At 46.0% G+C, this 21,189-nt stretch overlaps 1 protein-coding gene and 1 long non-coding RNA gene across 6 annotated transcripts in view; one reads left to right on the top strand and one right to left on the bottom strand.

Annotated features, from left to right (window-relative positions):
* The window catches only part of LOC122554192 (ATP binding cassette subfamily A member 4b), a 151,409-nt gene that overhangs the window by 80,527 nt on the left and 49,693 nt on the right, over positions 1–21,189 (top strand). For all 5 annotated transcript variants that reach the window (XR_015758111.1, XM_087990479.1, XM_087990478.1 and 2 more), the window contains 4 exons: positions 6,811–7,004; positions 7,803–7,890; positions 12,329–12,534; positions 14,862–14,901. Coding sequence is in view for 4 of the 5 variants with exons in the window: in XM_087990479.1 (XP_087846605.1) it covers positions 6,811–7,004; positions 7,803–7,890; positions 12,329–12,534; positions 14,862–14,901 (528 nt within the window). In the remaining variant the exon portion in view is untranslated. The remainder of the gene's footprint in view (positions 1–6,810; positions 7,005–7,802; positions 7,891–12,328; positions 12,535–14,861; positions 14,902–21,189) is intronic.
* LOC148149099 (uncharacterized) lies at positions 80–20,678 on the bottom strand. Its single transcript, XR_015758112.1, has 4 exons — positions 20,336–20,678; positions 14,414–14,513; positions 7,148–7,296; positions 80–819 (listed from the first exon to the last, which is right to left on the bottom strand). It is a non-coding gene; the product is annotated as an uncharacterized LOC148149099 (long non-coding RNA).

Below are 21,189 nucleotides of genomic sequence, written 5' to 3'. Positions count from 1 at the left end.
GAGGGGGGGTGATTTCAAATTACTTTAGCCATAGGACTTCAGGACTGGAAAGGTACAAGCTCAGCTCCTGATCAACAGCAAAAATATGCACAGTGGTTTATTGGCATTAGACATTAGACAGAATCAGACTGGAACGTGATATTCCCCACAGCCAAACATTCACTTGAATGTTTTAGACAAAGCTCTGATGTTGTAAGTTCCCATACAGTCACTACACAGCACAAATCATCACCTTCAGAAACAGATGAGAGAAAGGAACTTGGAAGAAAACATTGATAATACCTGGAGCCTACTAAAGACAAAGCTGTATTAGAATTACATCTCATTGATATAGATTGTTAACCAGATTTGATGTTAATGATGGGTCTCTTAGCCTCTTGATGACAATGGTCACAAGCAAAGTATCAGTTCACTGCCCTACTTGTCTCTCCATTGCATGAATTGATATGATCAGTTCATAGTTGGCAGCTGCAAGGATGCTTACACAGAGTGAAGGTGTTTGCCCCTGGACAGATGAAAATCTGGCACAGTCTGACTCCCACTTGCACGATGTTTCTGGAGATTGGGACTCGATGAATGATTGAAATCTGGAGACTGCTGACGCAGCTGTGCCAAGTTATCATTTCTTGTACTAATCCAGAGAGTCCAATCTTGCTGCTTATTCAGATGTGGCTGTGATCACACCCATAATATCATTTTACTCAGCCACAGCAGAGCACTTAGGCTAGTAATCAACTTTTATACAATGGGAACATTGTACAGTGGGATTCAGAAATGAAACAACAAAGGCTCAGAAACATTCAACACATCAGGCAGCATCTGTGGAGAGAGAAACAGAATAAAAATATGTCAGGTCAATTACTGCTCTTATTTCAGATTTCCAGCATTCAGAGTACTTTTTATTTTGGAGTAATTTATATGGAGCCCATAATGTGGCATTGTTATCTAGGTTCTGAATGATGAACTTCAGGAGTTTGCCTGTGATTTTAATAAGGAGAAAGTGAGGACTGCAGGTGCTGGAGATCAGAGCTTAAAAATGTGTTGCTGGAAAAGCGCAGCAGGTCAGGCAGCATCAAAGGAACAGGAGAAGTGACATTTCGGGCACAAGCCCTTCTTCAGGAATGAGGAGGGTGTGCCAAGCAGTCTAAGATAAAAGGTAGGGAGGGGGGACTTGGGGGAGGGGCATTGGGAATACGATAGATGGAAGGAGGTAAAGGCGAGGGTGATAGGCTGGAGAGGGGGTGGGGGCGGAGAGGTCGGGAAGAAGATTGCAGGTCAAGAAGGTGGTGCTGAGTCTGAGGGTTGGGACTGAGAAAAGGTGGGGCGAGGGGAAATGAGAAAGCCCAGAAATCTGCATTCATCCCTTGTGGTTGGAGGGTTCCTAGGCGGAAGATGAGGCGCTCTTCCTCCAGGCGTCGTGTTGCCATGGTCTGGCAATGGAGGAGGCCAAGGACCCGCATATCCTTGGCGGAGTTCAAGTGTTCAGCCACGGGGCGGTTGGGTTGGTTGGTGCGGGTGTCCCAGAGGTGTTCTCTGAAATGTTCTGCAAGTAGGCGGCCTGTTATTCAGTGCTGTTTTCACAGTAATTGGCCAGTGCTTTGAGTTCACATCAGCCACATATTCGTTTAACTGAGGGTCAAGCCTCAAAGTTAACAGCAGTCCCATCTCTCAGAGCCTGCACCATTCACCACCCCCTATCGCTCCATCAGTATTACCCCTACAACAATGCAGCACTCCCTCAATTCTGAAAAGATTGTCTTGGAAATCGGCTATAGTTGCTAAAATGAGAAGCCCAATCAAAATGATGGCGGCAATCAATAAAAGGAGACCATGGGAGTTCTATCCTTCCAAATAAGTCAACGCAGCATGATGACAATAAAAGGCTGGTTAAATTCAGATAGCAACCTCATTGGGCTTTCTGCATTGAGAATACCAATGAATTATATTATTGGGCTAACCTCAATTATACAGTAAGGAGAGGTCAATCTGGCACAGCTACATCCATAGCCACTATATATTGGCATCACCTTATCTCATCTCTGTGTAGGTATTGAGCAGTATTCGAACTGCAGGAGGTCCGCTTCACATCTACAGCTAGCCTGATTGATCAGTTTAGCTACCTCTGGGGTGCAGCAATCTGTAGTACGTGGACACAGCCAATGAGAGCATGTAGATATAGCAAGGGAGATGACAGAGGGACTGCTGGTAGATTAGATGGGTTGATTAAAATGAGTCTGTTGTGGGACAGTATCAGATGGTAGTCTAAGCCCAGTGATAGTGTGGGCACAGATGGTGAACGGGCTTGGAGGGGGATAGATGTCAGTCAGGGAGTCCCTATCATAGTGGAGGGAGTGGTTTCAGGAGCAGACACATCACACTGGGGTGATGCATTACTGCTAAGTTTGCTAGACCTAAAAGAAATATTCTTTGTCCCTCCCCACAAGCAGTGCTGTAGAAAACATACATCTCATCGAATCAACCCTTTTTTACTTCCTCTTACTTGTGAGATCTAGGAAATCAGGCAGACTGAGGTTAGAATTAGAATCATAATTAAAGTGGGGACACACCACAACACCTTCTGATCTATTGTCTCCTCATCATTCTGTCTCTTTTAAAACAGGGAATAGATGGGGTTGGGGCTGGTCAGATTTTTAATCTCTTAATCATCCAACAGAACCGAAAATGTGTTGCTGGAAAAGCGCAGCAGGTCAGGCAGCATCCAAGGAGCAGGAGAATCGACGTTTCGGGCATGAGCCCTTCCTGAAGGGCTCATGCCCGAAACATCGATTCTCCTGCTCCTTGGATGCTGCCTGACCTGCTGCGCCTTTTCAACAACACATTTTCAGCTCTGATCTCCAGCATCTTTCTCCGATTATCCAACAGAACCAAACTATTCTTTTTCTGGAATTTAAAATTGCCTAATAATGTCAGACTCTACAAGATAGATAATGAAGACACCACTATGTATATACTATTGGATTCTATTGCAAAAATAAAACATTACATTTGGCATATATTGGATAAAAATGTTAAACTACAAAGTACAAAGTTGCATCAACCTCTCTATTTATTTAATTTATTTTATATAAACTGTACGATGCATTTAATGTCGGACTATAATATCCATACAATACTCCACTCAGACTTGACAAGATTGTGTATGTTGGTTTCTGCTACAGTATGCTTTTATACAGTCCTTTTAACATTCTAAAATTTGTTGGAAAAGTACAGCAGATCAGGCAGCAGGAGCAGGAGAATCGATGTTTCAGGCATAAGCTCTTCATCAGGAATGAGGCTTGTTGGCCGTGGGGCTGCGAGATAAATAGTGCGGGCTGGGGTTGGGGGGGAAGGTAGTTGAGGATTCGATAGGTAGATGAAGGTGAGGGAGAAGGTGATAGGTCGGAGAGGAGGGTGGAGCGGATAGATGGGAAGGGTGATGGACAGGACAGGAGGGCGGTGCCGAGTTGGAGGCTTGGGACTGGGATAATGTGGTGTTGAGGGGAAATGAGGAAACTGTTGGAATCCACATTGATCCCGTGCGGTTGCAGAATCCCAAGGCAGAATGTGAGGCATTCCTCCTCCAGGCGTCAGGTGGTTAAGGTTTGGCAATGGAGGAGACCCAGGACCTGCATGTCCTTGACAGAGTGTTGAAATGTTCAGCTACGGGGCATTGGGGTTGGTTGGTGCGGGTGTCTCTCCACAGCTACCTAGACAACACCTCCTCCCACCCTATCATCTGTAAAAACGCATTGCCCTATTCCCAATTCCTCCGCCTCCATCGCATCTGTTCCCAGGATGACCAATTCCACTTAGACAATCCCAGATGGCCTCCTTCTTCCAAGATCGCAACTTCCCTTCCCACGTGGTCGACTATGCCCTCCAGCGCACCTTGAACCCCACCCCTCCCAAAGCAACAAAGACAGAACGCCCCAGTCCACACCTTCCACCCAACCACCCCTGGATACAGCACATCATCCTCCGCCACTTCCACCACCTATAAACAGACCCCATCACCAGAGAAATATTCCCCTCCCCTCCCCACTCCAGACCATTCCCTCCTCAACTACCTCGATAGATCCACACCCCCCAACTAGCCCACATCCCACTCCCGGCACCTTTCCATGCCACTGCAGGAAGTGCAAACCTCGCGCCCACACCTTCCCCCTCACCTCCATCCAATGTCTTAAAGGATCCTTCCACATCCAACAGAAATTTAACTGTACCTCAACCTGTCATCTACTGTATCCGTTGCACCCGATCTAGTCTCCTCCACATCGGGGAGACAGGGCGCCAACTTGCGGATTGTTTCAGAGAACATCTCTGGGACATCCACACCGACCAACCCCAACACCCCGTGGCTGAACACTTCGACTCCCCCTCCCACTCCGCCAAGGAGATGCATGTCTTGGGCCTCCTCCACCGCCAAACCCATACCACCCGACGCCTGGAGGAAGAATGCCTTATATTCCGCCTTGGGACCCTACAACCACACAGGATCAATGTGCATTTCAATAGTTTCCTCATTTCCTCTCCCCCCACATTATCCCAGTCCCAAGCCTCCAACTCAGCACCGCCCTCCTGACCTGTCCATCACCTTTCCCATCTATCCGCTCCACCCTTCTCTCCGACCTATCACGTTCCCCCCACCTTCATCTACCAAACTCATTCTCAGCTACCTTTCACTAATCCCCACCCCCTTCCATTTATCTCTCAGCCCCCCGGCCCATAAGCCTCATTCCTGATGAAGGACCTATGCCCAAAACATCAATTCTCCTGCTCCTCGGGTGCTGCCTGACCTGCTGTGCTTTTCCAGCATCACACCCTCGACTCTGATCTCCAATGTCTGCAGTCCTAACTTACATACCAAAATTTTCCAAGGAATTTCTTAGGTGCATTAGCAAATGAGACTTGATAACCAGCCAAATAGAAAATGTTAAGACAGGTGACAAAAATCTTCATCAAAGAGGTGGGTTTGGAAAACACAGACAGAGAGTTGCATGGATGTTTGAGATTAACATTCCACAGTTTAGGGCCAAGGCAATGAAAATACAATTACCAACAGTGAAGTAGTGAAAACTGGGGACATGCAATAAACATCCAATGCTGGAATTCACCAACTTACCTTGAGATATGAAAGTTCACACCTGCACAGTACACATAGGAAATAAAACATAGAACTGTTAACATTACCAGCACGATTTAACCTCCATTAAAATGAATCAATCGTGAGGGGTTTGAATTCCTGTTCCTGGCATGTACATTTGTATAAAACCATTCCTGTCAGTTACGCAGAGAAAGATATTTTCCCCACCTTATTTTTGAGGTTTCAATGAATCATAAACAGTTGCTGCTTTTGTGGGTTCTTGATGAAACCCATCCCATTCAAGAGAGACTATTGGTTGGTCAAAGAATTTCAACCATGTTCTTTCTGGTTAAAGCCTCCTCTCAGACTCTGCTGCCTGTTGAGTCTGGAGGAAGTTGGCAACACATCAGTAATAACATAAGATGTTGTGCTGTGGTTTCATCATTTTAGGTTAGAATTTTATTGCAAAGGGCAACACTTAATTGCGGATTTTTGTTTTTTAAAAATGATCCTGGGAGAAATTTCAAAATATTGATTCTGAAGTTTTACTCCAGCTTGGGTCACTAGCTTTCATTAAGTATGACAACAGTTTTTGAAGATTTTTTTTTAAGAACCTCAATGTTCCAGCAAATGTTTTTCAATTTAACTGTGTGCTAGTCACCATCAGCCTCTTGCAGTCCAGCAGTATAAAAAAAAACAAAAAGAATTAAGATTCTCCTGTAGGTCTGAGTGCATTCTGGAATGAGAGTCAATAAGTGAACGAAACAAGGGCTAGAACATAATGTTTCGCAAGTGTCACCTCCTTCATTGAACTGTACTGTGATGTCATCCAAGGAGGGTTCCAGGTTAATGTTCACTTTGCACAGAGCTAAGAATGCAACATGGTTGATAGTTAAACCTATGTGAGCCAGTTAGGTCTGACCTGAAGCCTTCATGCATATATTGTGTTGGCTGAGGTTTGCTCTTAATAAGGCAACCTTTGCCGGGGGTGGGGGGGAGGTTGGTAGGAGTGTGGCGCAGTATTCTTCTGTGATCCCTGATCACAGAAAGGTCGGTGAAAAAACCCTTCCCTTCCAGAGAGGAGATACTTGCATTGCCAACATTATGTCTTCCAGATTGAGAGAAATCCTGAGGGTTTTTCTTCCACAGCTTGCTGCTGCTTTGCATACCAATCTTGGGCTGAAATATGCATGCAGTGTCAGGGGCCATGTAATCTCTCAGCTAGAACACAGATTTCTCAGTAATGATTAGTAACTTAATGTGCAAGGACGTTTGAAACCAAATCATAGCCAAAGAACCTCGGGGCAGAACATGCTGATACCAGATCTTCCAACCCACCTTTACGTTTGGCAACATGTACATGCACCTACGTCAGTAAACAATGAGTGATTAAATACTTTCTATCCTACAAGGTAATGACAACCCAACGTTTTGGAAGAGCTAAATCCAGCAAATGTGTTGCACTTGCAGCCTGATCGACATTTCACCTTTCTCAAATCTTCCTCAGATTGAAAGGTCTCAAGTATCGGGTTACAGGAATTTATTTTGGCTTTGAGATTATCAAACAAAACGTGTAATTCATTCCAAGAGAGAACTAGTGTGGCGTTACAGATAAAACTTTATCAAAATTGATTCTTGTTCAACAAAACATTGGCTGAAGGCTCCCTCTAGTGGACGGCATTGACTATTAATAGTAATCTAATAAGATTCCATGTTCTCCCACTTAGGAAGAACCATCATTCTCTCCACTCACCATATGGATGAAGCAGATCTTCTTGGTGACCGGATCGCAATCATCTCTCAGGGAAAGCTGCAGTGTTGTGGATCCTCTTTGTTCCTGAAGAATTGTTTTGGTTCTGGTTTCTATCTGACCCTAGTTCGCAGGATGAAGAAGGCAAAACAAAGGAAACAAAATGCTATGGTAATATTAATGCATCTGCATCTTACTGTGTATACACATGAGGGATGACATCCTCTATACCTGCGTAGAAAGCGCCTGAAAGGTTCTTGGGTTGTAAAATCAGACCAAAAGCTTTATTTGTGAGCAAACTATTGAAAACCTACCTTCATCTTTAATGTACATGCCACAGAATTGAGTTTTCCTGGCTAGTCAGTATAAGCAAAGCATGCGCTTTCCATCAGCTCTTGTAGAATGGTGAATATTGTCCCTGCCTTTGAGTCAGACACTCTGGGTTCAAACCGCACTCCAGGAGCTGGTGAGCAAATCCAAGAAAGTCTGTTAGTAATGTGCGAAGCGAGTTGAGAACCAACCTGCAACTATATGCCAATTGTAGGTGGTAAGAGTGAGAGAGTATCCTGGCTAGCCACATGATGGTAAGAATCTATAGCTCCAGAATACAACTTTCATATAAACGTAGATGTTGTCATAGCAGCTAGAACTGTCTGCATGGACTGTATTATCATCGCCCACTACCTATTTGTAGCATGAACAGTGTTGCTTTAAACCGCATCGCATGAATGAAGCAGGAAATTACACAAAACATCTACTCAGAGGAAGCACTTCCGCAGAAACAATACAGCTTGAGGGAAATGGGGTCAGAAGCAGAATTTTAAAAAAAGATCAAAGGGTCTCTCCTGTCCAAGTCAAATCCTTCTGCCAGTTAGAACCCATGTAGTTAGATTGCTTTTTATTTGCTATTTGTGGCGGTTAGCATTTCATCTGATCTCTGCTTTTCTTTTACTCACAAACCTATCACAGCCAACATGTACCTGTGGAACAGGCTGTAGCTGCTCCTGCTCCAACTGTTGTCCTATTGATGAAACCCTTCCAGAAGAGGAATTAGACGGTGAGGTTTGCATTTTCTGCCTTGCTTTTATCAGTGTTGCTCAAGTACTGGGTCAGTGTTTGTCCAATGTGTGCAGGAGGGTTTCCTGACACAATATGTAGATAGGCCAACAAGAGGTGAGACCATACTGGATTTGGTTCTGGGTAATGAACCAGGCCAGGTGTTAGAATTAGAGGTAGGTGAGCACTTTTGGGACAGTGACCACAATTCGGTGACTTTTACTCTAGTGACGGAGAGGGATAAGTGTGCACTACAGGGCAAGAGTTATAGCTGGGGGCAGGGAAATTATGATGCGGTGAGGCATGACTTAGGATGTGTGGCCTGGAAAAGTAAGCTTCAAGGCAAGGGCGTAACTGATATGTGGAACTTGTTCAAGGAGCAACTATTGAGTGTCCTTGGTAAGTATGTACCCGTCAGGCAGGGAGGAAAGGGTCGTGTGAGGGAGCCGTGGTTTAATAAGGAATTGGAATCCCTTGTTAAATGGAATGAGGCGTGAAAGTTCAATTGGGGCGATTGAGAGTTATAAGGTAGCCAGGAAGGACCTGAAGAGAGAGCTAAGAGCAGCAAGGAGGGGACATGAAAGGTCCTTAGTTGGTAGGATTAGGGAAAACCCTAAGGCTTTCTATAGGTATGTCAGGAATAAAATAATGACTAGGTTAGGAATAGGTCCAGTCAAGGATAGTAGTGGGAAGTTGCGTGTGGAGGCTGAAGAGATTGAGGAGACACAGAATGAATACTTTTCGTCAGTATTCAATCAGGAACAGGACATTGTTGTCAATGTGAGTACTGAGTCACAATTAAGTAGAATGGATGGCTTTGAGGTATGTAGAGAAGAGGTGTTGGAAATTCTGGAAAGGGTGAAAATAGATAAGTCCCCTGGGCCTGATGGCATTTATCCTAGGATTCTCTGGGAAGCAAGGGAGGAGATTGCAGAGCCATTGGCCTTGATTTTTATGTCCTCGTTGTCTACAGGAGTAGTGCCAGAAGATTGGAGGCTAGCAAATGTGGTTCCCTTGTTCAAGAAGGGGAGTAGGGATAACCCTAGTAACTATAGGCCGGTGAGTCTCACTTCTGTTGTGGGCAAAATCTTAGAGAGAATTGTAAGGGATAGGATTTATGAACATCTGGATAGGAATAATGTGATCAAGGATAGTCAGCATGGTTTTATGAAGGGCAGGTCGTGCCTCACAAACCTTATTGAATTCTTTGAGAAGGTGACTAAGGAGGTGGACGAGGGGAAAGCGGTAGATGTGGTGTATATGGATTTTAGTAAGGCATTTGATAAGGTTCCCCATGGTAGACTACTGCAAAAAATACGGAGGTATGGCATTGAGGGTGAGTTGGAGGTTTGGATTAGGAATTGGCTGGCTGGAGGAAGACAGAGGGTCGTAGTTGATGGTAAAGGTTCATCTTGGAGTGCCGTCACTAGCGGTGTTCCGCAAGGATCTGTTTTGGGACCATTGCTGTTTGTCATTTTTATAAATGACCTGGAGGAGGGGTTAGAAGGTTGGGTGAGCAAGTTTGCAGATGATACGAAAGTCAGAGGAGTTGTAGACAGTGAGGAAGGATGTGGCAGGTTACAGCAGGATATAGATAAGCTGCAGAACTGGGCAGAAAGGTGGCAAATGGAATTCAATGTAGCTAAGTGTGAGGTGATTCACTTTGATAAGAGTAACAAAAGATGGGGTACTGGGCTAATGGTCGGATACTTGGTAGTGTGGATGAGCAGAGGGATCTTGGTGTCCATGTACACAGATCTTTGAAAGTTGCCACCCAGGTAAATAGTGCGGTGAAGAAGGCATATGGCGTACTGGCTTTTATTGGTAGAGGAATTGAGTTCCGGAGTACTGAGGTCATGTTACAGTTGTATAAGACTCTGGTGCGGCCGCATCTGGAGTATTGTGTGCAGTTTTGGTCGCCATACTATAGGAAGGATGTGGAGGCACTGGAACGGGTGCAGAGGAGGTTTACCAGGATGTTGCCTGGTATGGTAGAAAGATCGTATGAGGAAAGGCTGAGGCACTTGGGGTTGTTTTCATTGGAGAAAAGAAGGTTTAGGGGTGACTTGATAGGGGTGTACAAGATGATTAGGGGTTTATATAGGGTCGACAGTGAGAATCTTTTTCCATGTATGGAGTCAGCTATTACAAGGGGGCATAGCTTTAAATTAAGGGGGAGTAGGTATAGGACAGATGTTAGGGGTAGGTTCTTTACTCAGCGAGTTGTGAGTTCATGGAATGCCCTGCCAGTAGCAGTGGTGGACTCTCCCTCATTATGGGCATTTAAGCGGGCATTAGATAGGCATATGGAGGATAGTGGGCTAGTGTAGGTTAGGTGGGCTTGGATCGGCGCAACATCGAGGGCTGAAGGGCCTGTACTGCGCTGTATTCTTCTATGTTCTATGTTCTATGTACTGTTCGATCATAAGAACGTTCGTCCAATCTTTCCTACCTGTCTGTGTTTGGGCTGAACTTTGGGCTCATTTTGAGTCTCATTGCTCAGCATCTCAACCCATCTCATCTGCTCTCAATCTAAAACTGGACGAGCCCAAACTGCTGGTTAACACTAAAAAGTTTGAAGTATTTCTATTTCCTTGGCCCCCAAGAGATGGCACTGGTCAAGTAATTATGCAAGCATGCAATGGCATTTCTGTTACATCATTGATTCAAATCTTTCCCTCCTTCACCCTTGTTATTTCCTAACCCTCATCACAAGCTTTCTATTCAGTGTTGATGGGAAGACAAGTTTTTTGACAATGTTCAATAGGTTAGACCCACAGGGTCAGCCAGCAGGAAGCATGCTTGATTTGGCAAATTCAGCTCAACAGTTTCTATGAGGTTCTGATTCTGCAGGAGTTCACATTAATAAAGTGTTGCTTGGTGAACATTCAAGTCATAGAGTCATAGAAATGTACAGCATAGAAACAGGCCCTTCGGTCCAACCCGTCCATGCCGACCAGATATCCCAACCCAATCTAGTCCCACCTGCCAGCACCCGGACCATATCCCTCCAAACCCTTCCTATTCATATACCCATCCAGATGCCATTTAAATGTTACAATTGTACCAGCCTCCACCACTTCCTCTGGCATCTCATTCCATACATGTACCACCCTCTGTGTGAAAACGTTGCTCCTTAGGTCTCTTTTATATCTTTCCCCTCTCACCTTAAACCTATGCCCTCTAGTTTAGGACTCCCCTGGGAAAAGACTTTGTCTATTTATCCTATCCATGCCCCTCATGATTTTGTAAATCTCTAATAGGTCACCCCTCAGCCTCCAATGCTCCAGGGAAAACAGCCCCAGCCTATTCAACCTCTCCCTATAGCTCAAATCCTCCAACTCTGGCAACATCCTTGTAAATCTTTTCTGAACCCTTTCAAGTTTCACAACATCTTTCTGATAGGAAGGAGACCAGAATTGCACACAATATTCCAACAGTGGCCTAACCAATGACCTGTACAGCCGCAACATGACCTCCCAACTCCTGTACTCAATACTCTGACCAATAAAGGAAAGCATACCAAACGCCTTCTTCACTATCCTATCTATCTGCGACTTCACTTTCAAGGAGCTATGAACCACCACTCCAAGGTCTCTTTGTTAAGATTTTAACCTGTTCATGAAGAAAGAATAAATATATGTGCTAAAATTGTAATAATTATGAAATTTTATCTGAGCATGTTTATCATTTAATAAGAATGAGATTTTTTTTAAATCACTTCTCAGCCTTTTTTATTATTTATTCACTAATGGGATGTGGGTGTCACTGGCTGGATCAGCATTTATTGTCCATCCCTAGCAGTCTTGAGAATGTGGTGGTAAGCTGCCTTCTTGAACTACTGTAGTTCATGAGCTGTGAAGACAGCCCCACTGTGCTATTAGGAAGGGAATTCCCGAATTTTGCCCCATGACACTGAAGAAACAGTGATATATTTCCAATATATGGTGAGTTGCTTGGACAGGAACTTTCAGGTGGCAGTGTTTCCATGTATATGTTGCCCTTGTCCTTCCATGTGGTTGTGGATTTGGAAGTATTTATTTAACTGATGGCAGAAGGGTTAGCAATTTTACCATCTCATCTAAAAGGCAGCTCCTCTGACAGTGCAGAACTCCCCCAGTACTGTACTGGAGTGCCAACCTGGATTTTTGTGCTGAAGCCCTGGAGTTGGACTAGAACTCTGATCTTTCTGATTCAGGACTGAGAGGGTTTACTGAGCTGTAGCTGATACCATTTATATATTACTGTTACAGTTCATGTATTATGATCCTTGCTGTAGGCATTATGTGTTATACCCAAGTAGCTAACTATATGAGACACTGATGTGCTTTAAATTTGAATTAATAATCGGAATTGATTGCCTTTTATGTATAAAGACTGTAGTAAACTTGTAATGAATGGCCGTTTACCATAGTCTTTGTTGGTACTCCCACATACAGGTGATGTAGATGCATTGACAAATCTCATCAAACATCATGTTCCCGACGCTAAGTTGTTGGAAAATGTTGGTCAAGAGCTTTATTACCTGCTGCCCAATAAAGATTTCAAACATAGGGCCTACGCTAGCCTCTTCCGCGAAATCGAGGAGACTCTTCAGGATTTAGGCCTCAGCAGCTTTGGGGTGTCTGACACTTCACTGGAGGAGGTAAGACTGCTTATTATTTATCATAAGGAGCTGATTTTTTTATCAATTCTTTGGCAGTTTTCATAGAAGTTGTAAACCATGACCATCAAGCAATGTAGCCGCCCATTCAGTGTGTTGTTTGCAGAGACGCCATGTCATATTTGCCAGAATTTTACATGAAGGCTGTGGCTCCGAGTCAGCCTCTCCTTAACTGGGTCTTCATTTGCAACGGTCAGCATTGTTGACTCGAGGTGGGAGTTCGAATTGGTTGATCAACAGTGCGACCAGGAGTGCTGGTCTTGGCTGGAACTGCAGACAATTCTCAAACAAGGGGCAACGTTTTCACACAGAAGGTTGTGCATGTATGGAACTGGTATAATGACAACATTTAAAAGGCATTTGGATAAGTATATGAATAGAAAGGGTTTAGAGGAATATGGGCCAAAAGGAACTGGATTAATTTGGGATTTCTGGTCAACATGGACAAGATGAACCGAAGGGTGTGTTTCCATGCTGTACAGCTCTATGACTCTCTGACTCTAAAAGAAGCCACTAACCCAGACGGGCATTAGACTGGCAGGCATTGGCAAAGGAGTTGGGGGGCAAGTGGATAGTGTCTGACGTGTCAGGGCTTTTGTAGGATTGCTAGGGATTGGGGAAATCGGCATTGTACAGGGCTACTTGAACCATACCCCTCCAACCATCCCGGCAACAAGATTGCTAACTTTCAGGCCATTAATTGGCCAATTAAGTGACTGAGTGGACACAAGGGCAAACAGATTGTGGCAGCAGGTAGGGTACAGGCACAGCTGCCATGGCATCCTGGACTGTCTCGACTGGGATTTGTAGAATTCTAACTAGTGTGTGACTATTAGTCTACAACATATTGCATGGTCCTTGTGCAATCACCTTCTGGATGGTTTTAACAAGCAAGTTATCTTGGTAACAGTAAATTGATTATTGTCCATGGAATGTAGTGGGGAAAGGAATTCTACGTTGGCACAATCAGTACTGTGCAGGTATTCCAAGGTCAAATTCTGAAACAGTATTAACTGTTATTAGGAGTAAGAGTGCTTGCTGGCTTGGGTGTTAATGGGGTGTGTCATGACATAGCAGAAAGGGTCACCCCAATGTAATGGCCTGAGCCTCTCAATGGACTGTTCCCCATTAGGACCCTGTTTCATCTGTCTTTATCGCTGACTTGATTCAGGCTGCAGACCCAGCAGGGCTCACTGCTCCTGGTGAGAATTTTAAGCAGTGCTTTCTATAAATCACCAGCGCAGTTACCTACAATGGCATCTACACTCAAAGTACCTCCAACTTCATTAATAAACCAAAAATCATCTTTTCAAATAAAGACATACTTGGTTTCCCTTCTTTTGTGAATCCTTTATACCTGTGTGCAAAGTCTCCTAGAGTCACATGCTCTCGTAAATGACAAATTGAATGTTACATGCACGTGGGACATCATTGCTTTTCTAACAGCAAACATGGTTAAAGTGAGGTCTCTTAAATTAAGACTTGAATTTCTATGGACGTTCGCCCAGTCACTCACCAGAGTTTTTGCAGATTGTGTTTTAAAAGATGCTGTACTCTACATAAGAGATTTGACTAGAGAAAGAGATCATTCCAAAATGAACATACAATATTAACTATCTACAGGGGAGGCAATGGTCTAGTGGTACTGTTGCTGGACTGTTAATCCAGAGACCTAGGTAATGTTCTGAGGACTCGTGTTCAAATCCTGTCTTGGCAGATGGTGGTATTTGAATTCAATAAATATCTGGAATTAAGAGTTTAATGTTGACCATGAGTCCATTGTTAATTGTCAGAAAAATCCATCTGGTTCACTAACGTCCTTTAGGGAAGGAAACTGCCGTCCTTACTTGGATTGGCTTACATTTGACTCCAGATCCACAGCAACATGGTTGACTCTTATCTGCCCTCTGGGCAATTAGAGATGAGCAATGAATGCTGGCTTGGTCAGCGATGCCCTTATCCTGTGAATGAATAAAAAATATATACATTCAATCCCCACACATGGTCTGAGCTGCTGTTGCTCTCTCAGATTGTCATGAATCTATGACATCTTCATGACGTCCTGTGTGCATGCTCAGTAGTTAGCCTCTGAGTTAACCATTTATTCTGCAATGACCTTAATATTGAGAATCCACAATAACTAGGCACCTAATGTCTAAACTTGCCAGGCGCTTACCTTCATACCTCACCGTGAGATTGCTGACGAGTATGTTCCCTTTATTGAGTGTCTGCAAAAAATATATTCTTGTGTGAAAGAGCTGAGATGGACAACTACCTGTAATTCAATTCTGTTCTTTGCTCATTTTTAGATATTTCTAAAGGCCACTGAAGATCCTGTGCCTGGAGCAGGTAAGCAAGCAATTCCAATAATTCAGAAATCCATGATTCATGTAGAACATGTTGGGATATTGCATGTGTTTCTTGTAAAATTGATATGCTGACAAATAGTGAACAAACTTGCATTTATATAGCAGCTTTCTCAACCTCAGGACCAGTGTTCCTTCTAAGATGCAACTGTGCAGAATCTCAAATGTTATTCTGCAGCCACATGCAAGTCAACTCTGTTCATCACCACCTGTACATGTTGACGCAACAACATTTAAAGGCTCCACACACTTCCCTTTAAAAAAAAGTTACATGCAAACCTTAAAAAGTTGTCAGAAATAATACTGCTCAGGACATCCTAAGTGCTTCACGACTATAAACTTTTTGAAGAGTAATCATTGTTGTTAAATAGGAAACACAATCCATAAAGGCCAAACAAAAATCAAGGAAATACATGAACAAGTTGCTGTTTTCCTGGTAAATAAATGTCAGCCAGGACCTTCCATGCTATTCTTCAAATAGACCCATGAAGTCCCTTATGTCCACATGAGAGAGTAAACAGTCTGGATTTAATGTTTAACGTGAAATGATGTACCTCTGACCACGCAGCATTCCCTCAGCATTTTATCAAACCATCGGCCAAAATTGTGCTCAAGCCCCTGGAATGTGGCTTGAACTCATTACTTCTTACTCCAAGGTGAGAGCAGGTCAGTTCCAATGTGATTATAGTGTGATTATAGTGACTGTCTGGTCCTTTGACAGTGAGGCACAAACTTACAGATATATACAATTCTCTTGAGACCTATGCCTGAAGGCAAGTTCAATCCAAGACATTGCAATCTCCATCACAGGGAGAAGAAGGAGACAGGTCCTGAATCCATTTCCATCAAAACAATGGAGCCAACAACAATCGCCCAAAGGCAGCTGAATCAATGTGGAAACATCCACTTTTACTTGACCATTGTAGGCTGGGCTGAAAATGTGTTGCTTTAAAAGCGCAGCATCCAAGGAGCAGGAGAATCGACGTTTCGGGCATGAGTCCTTCTTCAGGAATGAGGAAGGTGTGCCAAGCAGGCTAAGATAAAAGGTAGGGAGGAGGGACTTGGGGGAGAGGCATTGGAAATGCGATAGGTGGAAGGAGGTAAAGGTGAGGATGATAGGCCGGAGTGGGGGTGGGCGCGGAGAGGTCAGGAAGAAGATTGCAGGTTAGGAAGGTGGTGCTGAGTTCAAGGGTTGGGACTGAGACAGGTGGGGGGAGGGGAAATGAGGAAACTGGAGAAATCTGAGTTCATTCCTTGTGGTTGGAGAGTTCCTAGGTGGATGATGAGGCGTTCTTCCTCCAGCCGTCGTGTTGCTATGGTCTGGCGATGGAGGAGTCCAAGGACCTGCATGTCCTTGGTGGAGTGGGAGGGGGAGTTGAAGTGTTGAGCCACGGGGTGGTTGGGTTGGTTGGTCCAGGTGTCCAAGAGGTGGTTCCTGAAACGTTCCGCAAGTAGACAGCCTGTCTCCCCAAGATAGAGGAGGCCACATCGGGTGCAGCGGATGCAATAAATGATGTGTGTGGAGGTGCAGGTGAATTTGTGGCGGATATGGAAGGATCCCTTGGGGCCTTGGAGAGAAGTAAGGGGGGAGGTGGGGGCGCAAGATTTGCATTTCTTGTGGTTGCAGGGGACGGTGCGGGAGTGGAGGTTTGGTTGATGGGAGGTGTGGACCTGACGGAGTCACGGAGGGAGTGGTCTTTTCGGAGCACTGATAGGGGAGGGGAGGGAAATATATCCCTGGTTGTGGGGTCTGTTTGGAGGTGGTGGAAATGGCGACGGATGATACGATGTACATGGAGGTTGGTGGGGTGGTAGGTGAGGACCAGTGGGGTTCTGTCCTGGTGGTGATTGGAGGGGCGGGGCTCAAGGGCGGAGGAGCGGGAAGTGGAGGAGATGCGGTGGAGGGCATCGTCGATCACGTCTGGGGGAAATCGCGGTCTTTGAAGAAGGAGGCCATCTGAGTTGTTTGGTATTGGAACTGGTCCTCCTGTGAGCAGATGCGACAGAGACGAAGGAATTGGGAATATGGGATGGCGATTTTACAGGGGGCAGGGTGGGAGGAGGTGTAGTCTAGGTAGCTGTAGAAGTCAGTCGGTTTATAGTAAATGTCCGTGTTGATTCGGTCACCCGAGATAGAAATGGAGAGGTCTAGGAAGGGGAGGGAGGAATCTGAGACTGTCCAGTTAAATTTGAGGTCGGGGTGGAAAGTGTTGGTAAAGTGGATGAACTGTTCAACCTCCTTGGGGGAGCACGAGGTAGCGCCGATACAGTCATCGATGTAGCGGAGGAAAAGGTGGGGAGTGGTGCCAGTGTAGCTGCGGAAGATGGACTGTTCCACATATCCTACGAAGAGGCAGGACTAGCTGGGGCCCACGCGGGTGCCCATGGCTACTCCTTTGGTTTGGAGGAAGTGGGAGGATTGGAAAGAGAAGTTGTTCAGAGTGAGGACCAGTTCAGTCAGTCGAAGGAGGGTGTCAGTGGAAGGGTGCTGGTTGGTACGGTGGGAAAGGAAGAAGCGGAGGGCTTTGAGTCCTTCATGATGGGGGATGGAGGTGTACAGGGACTGGATGTCTATGGTGAAGATAAGGCGTTGGGGACCGGGGAAGCGAAAATAATGGAGGAGGTGGAGGGCATGGGTGGTGTCCCGAACGTAGGTGGGGAGTTCTTGGACTAAGGGGGACAGAACCGTGTCGAGATATGCAGAGATGAGTTCGGTGGAGCAGGAGCAGGCTGAGACAATGGGTCGGCCGGGGCAGTCAGGTTTGTGGATTTTGGGCAGGAGGTAGAAACGGGCGGTGCGGGGTTCTGGGACTATGAGGTTGGAGGCGGTGGATGGGAGATCCCTTGAGGTGATGAGGTTCTGGATGGTCTGGGAGATGATGGTTTGGTGGTGGGAGGTGGGGTCATGGTCAAGGGGGCAGTAGGAGGAGGTGTCCGCGAGCTGGTGTTTAGCCTCAGCGGTGTAAAGGTCAGTGCGCCAAACTACTACCGCGCCTCCCTTGTCTGCTGGTTTGATAGTGAGGTTGGGGTTGGAACGGAGGGAGTGGAGGGCTGCACGTTCTGAGGGTGAGAGGTTGGAGTGGGTGAGAGGGGTGGAGAGGTTGAGGCGGTTAATGTCGCGGCGGCAGTTGGCTATGAAGAGATTGAGGGCAGGTAAGAGGCCAGCACGGGGTGTCCAGGTGGATGGGGTGTGTTGGAGGCAGGAGAAGGGGTCGTCAGAGGGTGGGCGAGAATCTTGGTTGAAAAAGTAGGCGCGGAGGCGAAGGCAGCGGAAGAATTGTTTGATGTTTCGCCGCGTGTTGAACTCGTTAATCCGAGAGCGTAGGGGGATGAAGGTGACGCCTCGGCCAAGGACTGATCTTTCATCCTCAGAGAGGGGTAGTTCTGGAGGGATGGTGAAAACACAGCAGGGCTGGGAGCTAGCACGTGGTGTGGGGCTGGAGCTGGGAGTAGGGGTGGGATTAGATGTGGTGGCGGGAAAGGAGATCGGGGCGGGAGTGGGGTTAGGCGTGCGAACGGAGATCGGCGTGGGGGTGGGGTTAGATGTGGGGGCAGGAATCGGGGCGGGGACGGAGATCGGGGCGGGGTGGGGTTCGGCGTGGGGGCGGGGTCCATCTTCCGCAGCTACACTGGCACCACTCCCCACCTTTTCCTCCGCTACATCGATGACTGTATTGGTGCTGCCTCGTGCTCCCACAAGGAGGTTGAACAGTTCATCCACTTTACCAACACCTTTTACCCTGACCTCAAATTTACCTGGACCGTCCCAGCCTCATCCCTCCCCTTCCTAGACCTCTCCATTTCTCTCTCGGACGAACGAATTAACATGGACATTTACTATAAACCGACCGACTCCCACAGCTACATAGATTACACCTCCTCCCACCCTGCCCCCTGTAAAAACGCCATCCCATATTCCCAACTGCTTCGTCTCCGCCGCATCTGCTCCCAGGAAACCAATTCCAATACCCAACAACACAGATGGACTCCTTCTTCAAAGACCGCAATTTCCCCCCAGACGTGATCGACGATGCTCTCCACCGCGTCTCCTCCACTTCCCGCTCCTCCGCCCTTCAGCCCCACCCCTCCAATCGCCACCAGGACAGAACCCCACTGGTCATCACCTACCACCCCATCAATCTCCATATACATCGTATCATCCGTCGCCATTTCCACCACCTCCAAACAGATCCCAGGGATATATTTCCCTCCCCTTCCCTATCAGTGTTCTGAAAAGACCACTCCCTCCGTGACTCCCTCGTCAGGTCCACACCCCCCCACCAACTCAACCTCCACTCCCGACACCTTCCCCTGCAACCGCAAGAAATGCAAAACTTGCGCCCACACCTTCCCCCTTACTTCCCTCCAAGGCCCCAAGGGATCCTTCCATATCCGCCAGAAATTCACCTGCACCTCCACACACGTCATTTATTGCATCCGTTGCACCCGGTGTGGCCTCCTCTATATTGGGGAGACAGGCCGCCTACTTGCGGAACGTTTCAGAGAACACCTCTGGGACACCCGAACCAACCAACCCAACCGCCCCATGGCTCAACACTTCAACTCCCCCTCCCACTCCCACCAAAGACATGCAGGTCCTTGGACTCCTCCATCGCCAGATCATAGCAACACTACGGCTGAAGGAAGAGCGCTTCATCTTCCGCCTAGGAACCCTCCAACCACAAGGGATGAACTCAGATTTCTCCAGTTTCCTCATTTCCTCTCCCCCCACCTTGTCTCAGTCCCAACCCTCGAACTCAGCACCACTTTCCTAACCTGCAATCTTCTTCCTGACCTCTCCGCTCCCACCCCCACCCCGGCCTATCACCCTCACCTTAACCTCCTTCCACCTATCGCATTTCCAACGCCCCTCCCCCAAGTCCCTCCTCCCTACCTTTTATCTTAGCCTGCTTGGCACATCTTCCTCATTCCTGAAGAAGGGCTCATGCCCGAAACGTCGATTCTCCTGCTCCTTGGAATCTGCCTGACCTGCTGTGCTTTTCCAGCAACACATTTTCAGCTCTGATCTTCAGCATCTGCAGTCCTCACGTTCTCCATTGTAGCCTGGAGTTGGTGATGGTAGATTTCCATCATATGGCTGATCTCCTTTGCTTATCATCCAATTATGTTGGAAGGATTTACAAGTTGAAACCCAGCCTGTTTGGCTTTGTTACAAACACGCTCCCATTGACCAGCAAATCCTGGAGTGAGAGTTGAATCTAGAGTTTTTGACAAAGACATAACTCACTGTGCCACAAGACCTTCCAATTGTTTCAAAATAGCCAAGTCTTTGAGATACAATCTTACAATTTAAACCGGTAGAATTTTCCATCCTTTTTCATTGTTAATTAGGTTCTGATTAACAAGCTGAAGAGTCTGCATGTTCCCAAAGCTGCAGGTATTTAGAGAATACATACGTGTTGCAAAAGAAGTAGTCAGGGGCACATTTATGGTTTTGCTTTTGATAATGTTCTATGATGTTAATTGTTTCCCAGGTGATTACAGAATGCTAAATTTAACTGACATCTACAGTTGAATACATTGCTTTGAATCAGTTGTAATCATCAATGGTCCTGGAAAATATACACAACAGGCTGAACTTATAGCAGAGCATTTTGACTGTACAATTCAGCCAGTAAATTGAGACGGCCAAGCGGAACTTGCTGGTCGTTACATATGGGCAGTCTGTTTGCTTCGTGCAATGGCATCTCACCCTTACCCTCACTCTTTCTTAAAGCAATTTGCTGGTTTTGCAAATTAATTACTCATTGACCTCGTCACGGCAAGTTAACTCTGATAATTATCAGAGTAGGTGCTTTTTAGTGACATGGCAATAATTACTGCAGTGCCAAGCAACTTCTCTGGCCCAGTAGTTGAAAAAGTAAACTATGGAGTCTCTGTAATTCAGGCAAATTACAAGATGTGGAACTGTAGCATTAAAAATCAATTACCTTTTGTTTCTCCCTTCCTTAGTTCAATCCTTCCTTTGCTCTCTTCCTTGCTTTCTTGGATTTAGAGTATATCTAATCATTTCTGCTTTTCGGTTATTTCTGCATATGGAGGGCAGGATGGCTGGTTTGCAATGCAGGGTGACTTCAAGAGTGCAGGTTCAATTCCCACACTGGTTGAGGTTACTATGAAGGTCCTGCCTTCTCAACGTCACCTGAGCCATGGTAGCTGTCAGTTTAATCTCAACACTAGCCATCTCTCTCTCTAATAATAGAGCAGCCTTACCATCCTCTGGGACCATGGCAACTATTTTAATAATCCT

Source organism: Chiloscyllium plagiosum, unplaced genomic scaffold, assembly GCF_037043375.1.
Source record: "Chiloscyllium plagiosum isolate Xiang-an unplaced genomic scaffold, Cpla_swu_hap1 HiC_scaffold_9, whole genome shotgun sequence".
Classification (NCBI taxonomy): Eukaryota; Metazoa; Chordata; class Chondrichthyes; order Orectolobiformes; family Hemiscylliidae; genus Chiloscyllium; species Chiloscyllium plagiosum.
The sequence above is the reverse complement of the archived record's forward strand: the minus strand, read 5'-3'. Positions and strand labels throughout refer to the sequence as shown.